The sequence below is a fragment of the Electrona antarctica genome (assembly GCF_951216825.1).
Source record: "Electrona antarctica genome assembly, chromosome: 23".
Taxonomy (NCBI): Eukaryota; Metazoa; Chordata; class Actinopteri; order Myctophiformes; family Myctophidae; genus Electrona; species Electrona antarctica.
Genome location: NC_136804.1, coordinates 19,627,514 through 19,640,333, shown reverse-complemented (window position 1 = coordinate 19,640,333; position 12,820 = coordinate 19,627,514). Strand labels below are relative to the sequence as shown.

General features: G+C 46.1%; 1 protein-coding gene across 1 annotated transcript in view; it reads right to left on the bottom strand.

Moving 5' to 3' along the window:
- Positions 1-3,709: 3,709 nt before the first annotated feature.
- kcnd2 (potassium voltage-gated channel, Shal-related subfamily, member 2) overlaps positions 3,710-12,820 on the bottom strand; it is a 144,193-nt gene continuing 135,082 nt past the window's right edge. The window contains exons 3-6 of the mRNA XM_079493794.1: positions 11,591-11,753; positions 8,682-8,777; positions 8,114-8,355; positions 3,710-6,383 (exon numbers count right to left, since the gene is read on the bottom strand). Coding sequence (XP_079349920.1) covers positions 6,203-6,383; positions 8,114-8,355; positions 8,682-8,777; positions 11,591-11,753 — 682 coding nt within the window. The 3' untranslated portion in view covers positions 3,710-6,202. The remainder of the gene's footprint in view (positions 6,384-8,113; positions 8,356-8,681; positions 8,778-11,590; positions 11,754-12,820) is intronic.

Here is a 12,820-nt window from a genome sequence, read left to right as displayed (position 1 = left end):
AAGGCAAGAGGTCATTTAATGGTCCATTGACATGTGGTGGACTAAGCACTCAACCCCAGTACCTTAACTCAAACTCCTGGTCAAATATTACTCCACTAAGTAATTGTTGCTCAGTCAAACTTAAGGGACAACTTCAGTCATTTTCAAATGTCAACCTATGAAATAGCAGATCTACAACCTCATAGTACACCACATAATGCGATATGAGCTTGTATATCTGCTATTTTTTTAAGTCCAAAAACCCCCACTTTGAGAACAACTGCTTTAGAAACTAAAACACCACTGGACCTGACAGACCCGTGAAAGTGGCAGATCTATGACCTCATAGGCACGTACGTCACATAATGCACTATAAGCTTTTATATCTGCTATTTTTTGAAGTCCAATAACCCCCACTTTGAGAACCAATGTTCTAACTAAAACACCACTGGACCTGACAGAGAACCTAGTCAACTGCACTAAAAAAGAACAAGGCATTCAACAAGACAGTTTTTATACTGTCTGGAGCTCGTTAGCCAAACTAGTTCATCTGGTCCTCCTCTCACAGGTGATGACACTCAAGGCAATCAGGCTCATCCTAGCCTCTGTCCCAGTCTTACTCCTGCGAAGTAGCCTTGTCAGTGGTGGCAACCTAAGTAGAGACTGCATATCCGGAAGTGACGTGCCAGAACATCCGTCAGATGTATTTCCCCCAGATACAATATTTTTCGACTATCACAACACTTGTTTCATTCACGGAGAATGAAAACAGATTTGTAAAATAATTCCAGCACTGTCTACTCTACAGCGTAGGTCACAAATGTGTCCGTCTGTGGCTTGGCCTTGTCCGTGGCAAATTATGGTCGGAATATTGGATCGTTGGACTAATGGAGTGTCGGTTGTCATTCAACCGACACTACTATGACACTTAGATATGTTTTTATAATAATATAATATTAATATGATAATATCACACTCATGAAGGGTGCCCGCTGTATTTATATCTGCCACATGACATCTTATGGTGGCATTTAGTGCCATAAACAAACATTAAAGTCCATAAACTTGGCTGGCAAACGGTTTACGTCATAAGTGCTCTGAACAAACATTAAAAATCCCATAGACTTGGCTGCCATATGACGTAATCTTCAAAAGCCAATACTGTTCTTGAAGAAACAGTGTGGGCTCGAGTAGCTGTCTATGATGTATTGACCCACATGACGTCCATCTGTCTTCCTATTGGTTAACCCACATGACGTCACAGCATAGCCCAGATAACAATAGGGGACTTGCTTCTTGTCACAGCCCAGATGAAAAACGGGCTGGACTCGCTTCTTGAGACCAGAACTAGAAAATACTGTTCCTGAAACAGTGTCGGCTCAAGGAGCATTCTGGCATTGTGTGGATGAGATGTAACCCCCCTCCCTTTGTCTTCCTATATCTAATGGATATACAATGAAGTTTCCTGAGCCCCATCTCTGATGGTATCTGATGATTCCCTATCATGATGATGATGATGTATAGACATAATAGATGTATATGCACGGTAGGTTGTGTGTTGGTTTGGCGAGTGGGAGCCTGGTGTTCAAATCCCACTCCTACGCATCACTACATATATAGATAAAGATATAGATATACAGTAGATATAGAGAGAGACCTGTGAAATTCAAATGGATCAATTAGGAGCTCCAGCTGAGCTTCACAATGCAGAGGGCACTTTTTACTGACATGCAAAAGGGGAGGGGCTCTAGCCCCCTTTGATGTATGTGTGTACGTGCCCCCGTGAATCCGACACGCTGACGCACGTATATGTGTGAGCGGCCCTTTGGCCTACTGGGAGTGTGTGTGCAAAGTATCACGCCGATCAGTCCAACGGTGCCAAAGATTAGCTGTTCACAGACAGACGGATGGACAGGGGTGAAAACATTCGGCCGTCGGTGGAGTCATGAAGGGTATAAAATCATTCAGGAATCTTTGTCCGTGGGTAAGCCGAAACCCTCCTGTTCCATCAAAATATTCCTGGCAGTATTCCTGGCAAAATCTATTTTGAAACGTTTTGCAACATTATGCTGTACCAACATGAACCGATGGTTATGTACAGACAAACATTTGCCTGTTATGTGTACTCGATTGCAAAGAACAGGGCACGGTCAAGTTAATCTGTCCAGACTCCAGCTGGAGGAGGTGTGTGAACCCTTACTGACTAATGACTTTAATTTCAGAGGCTTACTGGGAAGATATCCCTGAGACAAAATCTCTTGTGTATCTCTCTCCTCCTCCCACCCCCTTGAGCTCTCTTGCCCTCCTTTTCTCCTCTCTCTCTCTCCTTCTCTTCCTCCCACCTCCCCTCTCCGAGTTTGCAGCATGACACTGAAGGCTATGATTTATGGACCAGAAATAGGTGCGTAGCATGGCTGTTGTAAGAGGGGCTTACAAAAGACATATTGTTCTCTCACTGTCCATTCATTCTATACAGTCCCTGTTGATGTGCGCTGTGTGTGCAGAGAGAGCTAAGTCGAAACAGTGAGCGTCTTCATTACTTGTATCTGCAGTGATAAAGGCCAACGTCACATTCTCTGGTTTCGCGCCACATGCATCACCACATCACCGTGGTGGCGCCACTGTATATGCTTCTCTTGTCCCTTGCACATGAGCCTCGTGCTTCAGAGTCACTGGTCACAGAAAATAATTATTTAGGGTACTGTATAATCTTTCTCTTCCCTCTAATTGCCTCACCCTCCGTCCTCTATCCCCACTCCCTGTACAGTATGCCCCACCCCCCACCCGACAGTAAATTGAGCCCGGGCGGGAATAAAACCATTACTCTCTGACCCCGGGTAAAAATAGCAGGGCAGAAATAGTTTGGCAACAGTCCTCACGGCTCTCTAACCCCCCTCTGGACTGACTACACCCCGCCCCCTTCCCTCCCTCTCGACCCCAACCCCTATGTCCTGTATACCAGTGGTTGTCAAACGTTTTCATGTGCCCCCCCCCCTCCCCGGGACCCACGTTGACAGTCAATGCTGTACACCCCCCCCCCCCCCCCACCTCCAGGACACACCCTCCTCGCTAGTGTGTGTTGTCTGCAATGACAACGCATCCAGGACAAAACAACTTAATTACCAGCTCCCTAGTGACAAAACACTGGCGCGCGCGCGCACGCACGCACGCACGCACGCACGCACGCACGCACGCACGCACGCACGCACGCACGCACGCACGCACGCACGCACGCACGCACACACACACACACACACACACACACACACACACACACACACACACACACACACACACACACACACACACACACACACACACACACACACACACACACACACACACACACACACACACACGACCAAGGCCAATCATTCTACACAGCTGATCCTTAATTTCTCCTTTGGCGCAGTTATCCGGTGGGGGGGTAGGGGGGACTCAAACATGGGTGAGAGTGCCTGCAGCCCAGAAAACCTAATATTGACCTTTGGCCTGGGGGGATTCCCCCATTGGCCTGAGGGACCCCCATTTGGATGAGCGGTAGATGTTGGTTTCCCATGCAGGGGACCATAATCAGCTCTACGGTACAGCTACATCCACCGATTAACTGGAGTATCGAACCATTGTGTCAAATGTAAAAGGAGACACCCAGGCCTGTGTGAGCATTTTAATAGGACAATTATTTATTCTATTTACTCGTAGACACAGCACCAGACTAAAACCATTGAATTGTATGCTCTTTTAATATTATTCTCAATAATTCATATACAGTATTTTGTCAAGAAGAACACAAGCTGAAACAAATCAAAGGTCATTAGTTATCATAATCATCCTCTGGAATTCCTTCAATTTACATATTTGCCATGTACAAGTTTGAAATAATCCTTAAAACCCGGACACCGTTACCAACGCCCACCTCCGTCCCTCCTACACCCAGCAACCATCTAAAAGAAGTTCCCTTTTTTTAGTGACAAAGAAACAGAGACAGACATGGAGACTGCTCTGGTGCAAGTATCAAACCCAAAGCCTCTGGCAAACGCATGCATTTTACTAACGGTAACCCTTTAGAAAAATATTTATGTTGCTGAACATGATATAAAAAATAAAATAGACACTACAACTCGTCATGAAAATGACCAGAAAAAGTAAACCAAAAAGAAAAAAAGAGACTAAACCAAAATGAGTTACTACATTGAACAACGATTTACAGCACGTGTGCACTAGCAACAGTTGTGATAATCATAAATTTCTCTTTTTTAAAGCCCCCCCCCCACACACACACACCAAAGAAAAACTGAAAACAAATGTTCTTAAAAATATGTTTCTATACCCCACCCCTTCACCCCTAAAATACAAAGCATAGGCTATTTATGATTTTTCTTTTTTACAAAAACAAGAGAAAGAAAAATATAGCATTGCATATGTCACATTATAGTCAAGCAATAATGGATAATGGTTTGGGCTTGAAGGGGAGGAGGGCTCTGCAGGTCCAACCAGGTTTGCATGTTGACTTGAAATTGTCTTGTTTGGTCCGACTTTGTCGACCATCTTGAACGAAAAATGAAAAAAGGCCATTCCAGTCATTAAGAAATTCATCATTATTGTACCATTAAGCTCAACCATGTGCTTAACATGAGCCTTGGGAGGTGGAAAGTTGGACATCATAAGTTTGGCTCATCAGCTGCAAAACATGAGAATAAAATGGTGCTGATTTAGAAGGACTCTACCAGTCCACCTACACCGGGCCGGTGACTGTTCTGTGCCATGGTGAGAAAGCACTTGGAGAGCTTCCGCTATCACCCTGAAAATGTCCTGTTCAGTCATTAATGATGCATTAATGATGCATTTTAAAACGCCACGGTGGTCAGGGAGTAAAGATAGGCCTTGTGCAACGAGTCAGCAAACCCAAAATGAACCTTGTGAACAAATCCACGCTTTGGAAATGAAAACACATGCCAGCTCTCCGTGTCAAAGAAGTCCGCTCACAGTTTGTCCCATAGGTAAATGAAAATCCTCTTTGTATCAAAATGGAATGGATTCAAATAAGACATGTTCATCTTGAGACATCAATATTCACCGGTGTCTACTTAAGAACATCTACTCTCAATCAAAGTGATAGCCCAGCCAGAAAACACATTTCTTTAAACTCCTAAAATGCGGCATTGACACAAATTCATAACATAACTAAAACATAAAACCATTTCAGGTCAGGCAACATGTGGGTTGTTTTTGGAACCAAGACAACCAAGATAAATGTCATCTCTGGTGCAGAGAGAAAGAGATCCTTATTCTTTTTTGTTTTTCCTGTAACGGCAGCAAAGGTTTTCACAATGGCCATTCGCTTTGTGAACACGATGAACAAGATGTGTGTGAATGTGTGTGTGTGTGTGTGCGTGCGTGCGTGTGTGTGTGTGTGTGTGTGTGTGTGTGTGTGTGTGTGGTGGGAGGGGTATGTACAGAGAGAGGTGGAGTCTTGTTCATTCAGGAAAGGCAGTCAGCTGTGAGGGGTGGGAATGCTAACTGATATATTTATATTTAACATATATACACAGAGAAAAACACAGAGGCTGTGCAGTGAAGAAGATCCAACCTCTTATTGCTCATGCCGACTGGCAATTAACTCATAAAATCACAAACACAAGCAAGAGCAGTGGGGCCATGCACACGAACATACAGACAGATAGACTGACGGATGGATGGATGGATGGATGATGGACAGACATGCAGTGAGACATCCACACGTGTGCACACGTACAGCTCCACTCGTAGCTCAGACACGCTTACGCAGACATGTTCCATGCACCCCCTTGCTCTGCATTTTGTTTAAAGTTGTTTCACACAACTCACTTACCCGAATCTACCGTGTCAAGAGCTCAATATAGACTAAATATTCTCTCATGAATGATACCACCGTTTGCTGTGATAAAAAAAGAGAAGAAAATGTACAACCTCAACGCTGGCTTCCTTCTTCTGTGCTATAAGACATAGAATTGGAACATACGTAATATTGGGGGGGAAAAAATAAAGGAAAAAATAGTGGCTAATGACTGAAAGATGTTTTCATGGAGGGTAGTACCAAGCTGCTAACACTGCTCCCTGCAGTCAGCGATGCTGCTAGCCGGGTTTTTTTCCGACCCCGCGCCATTCTCATCTTGTGTGTCATTTAATTTTCCTTCCTCCAGGCGGGCTGGGGTTGCCATGTCAGAGGACGGTGGGTGGAGGTCTAGAGGGCAGACACCCTGACGATGTTGGCCTGGGAGTAGTCTATGCAGCTGGCCGACTCGTCCCCTTCCGGCGAGGTGACGGGTGGAGTGTTCATGCTGATGACTGCTGCCGTCATGTAGGGCACCTGGTCACAGTTCAGAGGCGCCCTCTCCTCAAACTTAGCGTTCAGATTGGAACGGCTAACGGCAAAAGAGAGAAACACACACACGCACGCACACGCACGCGCACACGCACACACACACACACACACACACACACACACACACACACACACACACACACACACACACACACACACACACACACACACACGGTTATAGTTATGTAACGGCTTTGTGCAGAGTTTTAAAACAGTCAAATCCAAGCTCCTCCCTTCATTTGAAGTAGCGTCCAATGCAAAAGCTATTACTGTACTAGTAGTGGGGCTATGTCAAGGTTTTGATCAATTATTCTTCCAGCAGTTTTTACAAATTCAAGGTAATTTAAAGCAACAGATTCTCAAGAGGTAGAGTGTTCTGTCAAACTCGCATGTGAACATCTTTGATTGATTGTGAGAGTCAACACACCGAAATATGAGCTAATTCGCACATTGGACGAAGTGGAAAAAGCCTCTAGAGAAGAGACTAGGTCTGATAAGGAAAGACTGAGACTGAGAGGGCAGGAGATAAAGTGACGAGGGTCACTGCTGATACAGCTCTCCTGCTGCACAGAGAAGGAGGGAGAGGGGGAGAGAGAGAAAGAGAGATCCAATATTCACACAGTGAAGTGGATTTAGGCAGTTGTCCATGTTTGGGCTGGGGTTCCCAGACCACTCAGACCACCCACAGCCCCCCCAGCACAGCTGGACATAGCCTGGATTCCTCCAGCCTGACTCAACGTGGGAATAGAGTGTCACATGGACCTCTGGTGCCGCTAACTCATTTTACTTGTTAGACAATTTTGTTATTCACTCAGAGATGATAGTGACTCGCGTTTGTCTGTGTTTAACACATTTTGCAAAGGTCACCACTGTAACTGTTCCAGACAGAAATACAGATTTCACACTTTATACATGGTTACATCTAGGCAGTCCACTACCCTTGAATTAATAAATGTAGTCAGAGTAAAAAGTACAATATTTACCTCTCAAATGTAGTGGAGTAGAAGTAAAAAGTAGCAAGAAATGGAAATACTCAAGTAAAAAAACAAGTACCTCTAAATTATATTACAGTACTTCAGTAAATGCATTGAGTTAATCCTGAGTTTACATTGTTGCGTGCAGGTGTCGTGCACCAAAAAAGGCTGATATACAAGCTGAGTGAGTTTGGCCATTTTCGCTTTTCGGTGTGCCAACACCCACACGCAATTAAGTATAAAATAAATACAGCGTTACATTCCACATTATTCACTCAAACCGGTGTACCATTGACTGTCAAAATAAAGAATAATTTAAGGCAGTGGTTCTCAAAGGTGGGTCAAGGGACCCTCAGGGGTCCTTGAGGGGATCCAAATCAGGCCCGGCCGGAGGAGTAGGGATCATTTGCATAAGTAGGGGGCAGCCATACATTTAGATGCCTATGGGTACGCTGCGCCTGTCTGTCTGTCTGTCTGTGCGCTGCGGTGCGTTCTGTGCTACTGTAAGTGGCGTGCGCCCTTTGAAAACAAATCTTGACTAGGGAGTCAAGGTGGTCCATTTAAGGGGGCAGTGACCCATTTTGAGCCCCGCGTGGCGCCGGGCCTGATCCAAATGGACCCTTACAAGTCCGTAATTCTGAGCTCCCACCATAACTCTGAGTGTACAAATTGAACCAAATGGACCCATTGGTCCATTTGGTTCAATTGGTACACTCAGAGTTATGGTGGGGGGGTCCTTGAAATTAAAACCTTTGAGAACCACCGATTTCAAGGAGCTCTCAAAATTGTTCAGGACCTGTTGGCCACGGGCCTCTCTCGGATCTGGATGGTGCTGAGCTCCTGCACGCTTCCCCGCAGCCCCACCGCCATGTTGGAGTTGGGCACGTTGAAGCTCTTCCTCTTCCTGCGCGAGCAGCACGTGAGGCCGTGGGTAGAGGAGGAGGTGGAGGAGACGGAGTTGGAGCGAGACGGCTGCTTCACCATGCTCACCTCCATGCAGCGGTCCTCGAACGTCTTCTCGTCCACAAACTCGTGGTTCTGGGAGGCATGGAGGAAGAGGGGGAGGCACAGAGGTGGAGACGAGGACGGGCACATGGGAGAGAGTCAGGGCATTGTGTGACATAAACGGTAAACGGTGGTCAGTACTAAGCAGAAGGACAAGGCCTACAGGTGGGTCATAAATTAATTTACTAAATGTATCGCCAATGGAAAATGTAGCCATTGCATGCTTTTGCAAACCACAGATATGTTGAATCTCAACATATAGTTTTTCAATGGCATCCAGGTTGTAATTTACTGGTGAATGGGTATTTATTACTGCTAATCATGTTTCAGTGTTTGCATGTGTGTGTGTGCGTTCTTACTGTGGTCTTCTCCAGGCAGTGTAGCAGATGGTGATGGTGCACCTCGAAGGTAGGGTTGATCTTACAAACCAGCGCCTTGCCCGCCTCCTTGGACGCCTTCAGAGCACAAAAAAACAACGTTAATGTCTCAAAGGTTCTACACAAGGTATTCCTCAACCGGCAGCACAAAAGGAGTCCTGTCCAAAAGCTGGAGCTCCGGACAGCGCTACGACGTTCTCACAACATGGCAGCAACCTTCCTGCTTGTTACCAGAACATGGTGAGAACATGTGGTGACATGTGTGACATGTGGATGCATTCAACGTCTCATTTTAAGGTGTTACAGTTGTCATAATGATAGCTGGCTCTGAGTGTCAAACTGTGCAGTTAGACGATATAGCATGTGTGGATCAGTGTTTGGATCCAGGTGTTCATGTGTGCATGGTTAGCCACTGTGTACTCGAGCCTCGTTTGATCCAGCAGAGCCACGTGGTGTCAGGGGCGAGGGGGACAGAATCACTGTGACGCAGTGGAAGTGGACCTTGGAGAGTGATCATCTGCATAGAACTGCATAATTGTCAAGCCTACATACAGAACCAGAATTAAGTTCTGCTTTTTGAGTGGTGCAAACCACTCCAATAACCAGCTTTGTCTGTATGTTCGTGTACCTGTCCACTCAAAAAAGGAGCATGGTTGCTATGGTTAGTGTGTGACGTCACTGACATCACGTCAGACCACAGCTGATCAGGCTATATAAGACCTTGCACCACTCAGTTCACACGGGTGTGATTTTTTCTTTTCTTCTTTGCTTACGTTTCCATTGTGACCACAACCATCCCTCAAGGGGGAGGTACGTCATAAAAAAGAATAATAATAATACAATTCTGAGCTCAGGGAACCCATAACTCAGAGTTAGTGATACTACCTCCTCCTGAGCAGGGCCCAACTTAGGTTCAGAGAACCAGAAAACACACAAACCCAGAACCCGTGAAATAAGTTTCACGAAACGGTCCAGTTCACTTAGTTCTTGCTGTCGAAAAAAAGAGCCATTTGGACTCGTTGCCACACTGACTCTGTGCCCCTGTGGCGTGTGGTGCGCTTGCTGCTGATTGGCCTGCAGCTCGGCCGGCCACTTTCCTCTACGGGTGATGGAATCCAGTGATGACATGAGCAGCGCAGGCGGGGTCGGTAGCATTGCGGCCGTGCTGACATGGGAGTCCAAAATGCAAATCAGTTACCCAGCATGCACTAGCCTTGGCATGTCATGTCATGGGTCAAAAAGAGAAAGAACTAAACAAAAGGGAAACAAATGAAAATGTAAAAAAAAAACTAAGAAAAAGAGACAGAAACGCCGGCAGCGACCGAGGGGGGTTGCATCTCCACGGTTACCTCCTCGTCATAGCCATGAGCGTGTTGCTTTTGTACTGCATATAAGCGCTAGCCCCACCACTCTTCGCCACGCACGCATTCTAGCAAGCCTGGTTTGCGAACAAACACAAATGTTAATTTAGCCCGTCCATTTACCATGTCTGTGAGTGTGTGTGTGTGTGTGTGTGTGTGTGTGTGTGTGTGTGTGTACCTCTGGGTCTCTATGTATATTGTGCGAATGCTACCATGCAGGCGGATTGGATTGTACATTGGAAACAGTGGAGAGCTTGGCGCGCAGTCGGCTTTAGAAGAGTAAATAAAGCGCACCTTTGGGGGATGGAGGCGCTGAACAGTGCAGCAAATATCAGCTCACTTCTCTGGCACTGAATGATGCTTGTTGCTTAGCAAAGCCCTGCTCGGGCATGGATGGAGTGTGGATAGACTACATGCACACACTCACACACATCATTGTACTGCTGTACTTGTGAGGACTTCCGACTGATTTATCTCGACTTAAGACAACCTAATCTCCATCACCGTAACCTAACGCTAATTTGAACCCTAAACGTAACCCTAACCTAAGTTCTACTACCCTAACCCAGCCTCTTGTAAAATGAGGACATTTTCCTAATTTCTCTAATTGTCCTCATCTTTCTATGCTTGAGAGGACATTTGTTTCTCACAATGATAGCAGTACGTGTGCACACGCACGCACGCACGCACGCACGCACGCACGCACGCACGCACGCACGGACGCACGCACGCACGGACGCACGCACACACGCACGCACGCACACGCACACACTGCTCCCTGTCCAGCATGCATGTTTCCATATGTCTCCCTTAGGGCAAAACAAAGCTCTAAAACTCAACTAGAAAAACAGTTTGTTGATCTTGGAGGAACGTGATGCCCTGAAAGTGCTTGATGATAAAGTCCTCTCTCTCTCTCTCTCTCTCTCTCTGCCTCTTTCTGTCTTTCCATGGGTCTCTCCGACTCGTCCCGTGTGTATTCCGCTGCGACCAACATTTCTAAATTAAGAGCAAGGGGCTGCATCACGAGTTGTACTGCGACGAGACATGAAGTGCCATGGATGTGTGCTGCTCTCTTTTCCTTTTTCAAGGTGTTTTCGGGAACTCGAGGATAAGGAGGGAAATACGGGCGCCCTGGCAAACATGCACAAACGCTGCCACAAACCACTCCATGCTCAATGCAAACAACAACTTAAAACATAAGTGACCTGTGGGGATTCTCATTCTAGCTTCAACCAGAAGAATAACTTAAGGTTTCTGTCTTAGAACTGCACTGTAGTGTGTTTGTGTATTTGCTGTACACAGAATATACATGCGCTTGTTTGGTGCATGCATTTCCTGCACACTCAGCAGGCCTCCCACAGTCTGTTACAGAGACCTCCATTGTGTATGAACCCTTTGTGGACTTCTATAAGGAGTCAGGAAGGTTGGCGGTGGTGCTGTGTGTGTGTGTGTGTGTGTGTGTGTGTGTGTGTGTGTGTGTGTGTGTGTGTGTGGGTGTAGGAGGGGGGGGGGTTGTCGGCTGCAGGTCACCTTTTGTGCGCGTCTCTTTTCGGAACGCTGGCTCTGGTGGTAGATGCGGCTGAAGTTGGAGACGATGACAGGCACCGGAAGAGCGATGACCAGAACACCGCTCAGCGAACAGATGGAACCAAAGATCTTCCCCAGGATGGTCTTAGGTACCATGTCTCCATATCTGTTTTGTAAAGAGAAGAGAGGAGAAGCGTCCAGTCAGTGCATGTGCATTATTCTGCTATCCAGTGCAATAGATTAGATAACACACACATGCAGTTCCATAACCGGCCACTTGAAGGAGCCAGTGAGCCACAGAGGGTAGACACTGCAATATTGATGGCAAAGCTATTGAGTGTTATGATTATGACTTCTTTATGACTTATTTTATGCTCACTTCAAAGTGCACGCACAATGCATCACAGACAGTGCCGTAAATACATGTTTGGGTAGTTTTCTGCTTCTAGAGGGGCAGCAGTTCATTAAAAAGAAAGTCCAAGAAGACGGCGGAAAGACAACCTTCACAAGAGAGACTTTTAACAGTCTCTCTTGTGAATACTGCCATGGCCTACTTTCCTATATTTCATCTTCTGCCATGTCCTGCTCCAACCTCTAGAAAACATTCATTCATTATTTGACACCCCCATGTTCTGTGATCACAGAGCATGAACACAGATCACAGCAAGAGAGGATCCAGTGGGAGGGCTCCGTGTTGGAGTGACTGTGTTTTTCCTGCTCTATGTTTGACATAGATCAGCCAGGCAATTCAAATGTTGTCATTTTTAGATCACCCTTTAGCCTTTCACCTGGCCCGCCTCACCTGGCCCCAGTAGTAAATGACAAGCGTAGAACATGATTGAGTGTCCAGTATAGCAGTCGTAAAACATGGAGTATAGCCAAGGCAATAATCAGGTGATTCTGGAAGATCATATACTGTAAGTGGAAAGAGTTTGTACAAGAATATGGGTGAGAGCTATGATGAATACGACCATCATGTTACTGCGAGCATAGCTGTACCAGACCTGTAAATCTGCACCCACTGGTTGCTAGGGTTGATTGAACATGCCCTCTCTGACCGCTTCTCAAAATATTTGAGAAATTGGGGCCGGAAGCCACGGTGGAAGTTGTTATGTGTCTTTGTGCAAGGTTAGAAAGCATGACGTTGATTGAAGCATACGTGATTAGCCTATCTATCAGCCAGAGCGCATGCAGGCTCAAAGTCAGGAGTACATTTGCCTCTGTGTTCCCCTG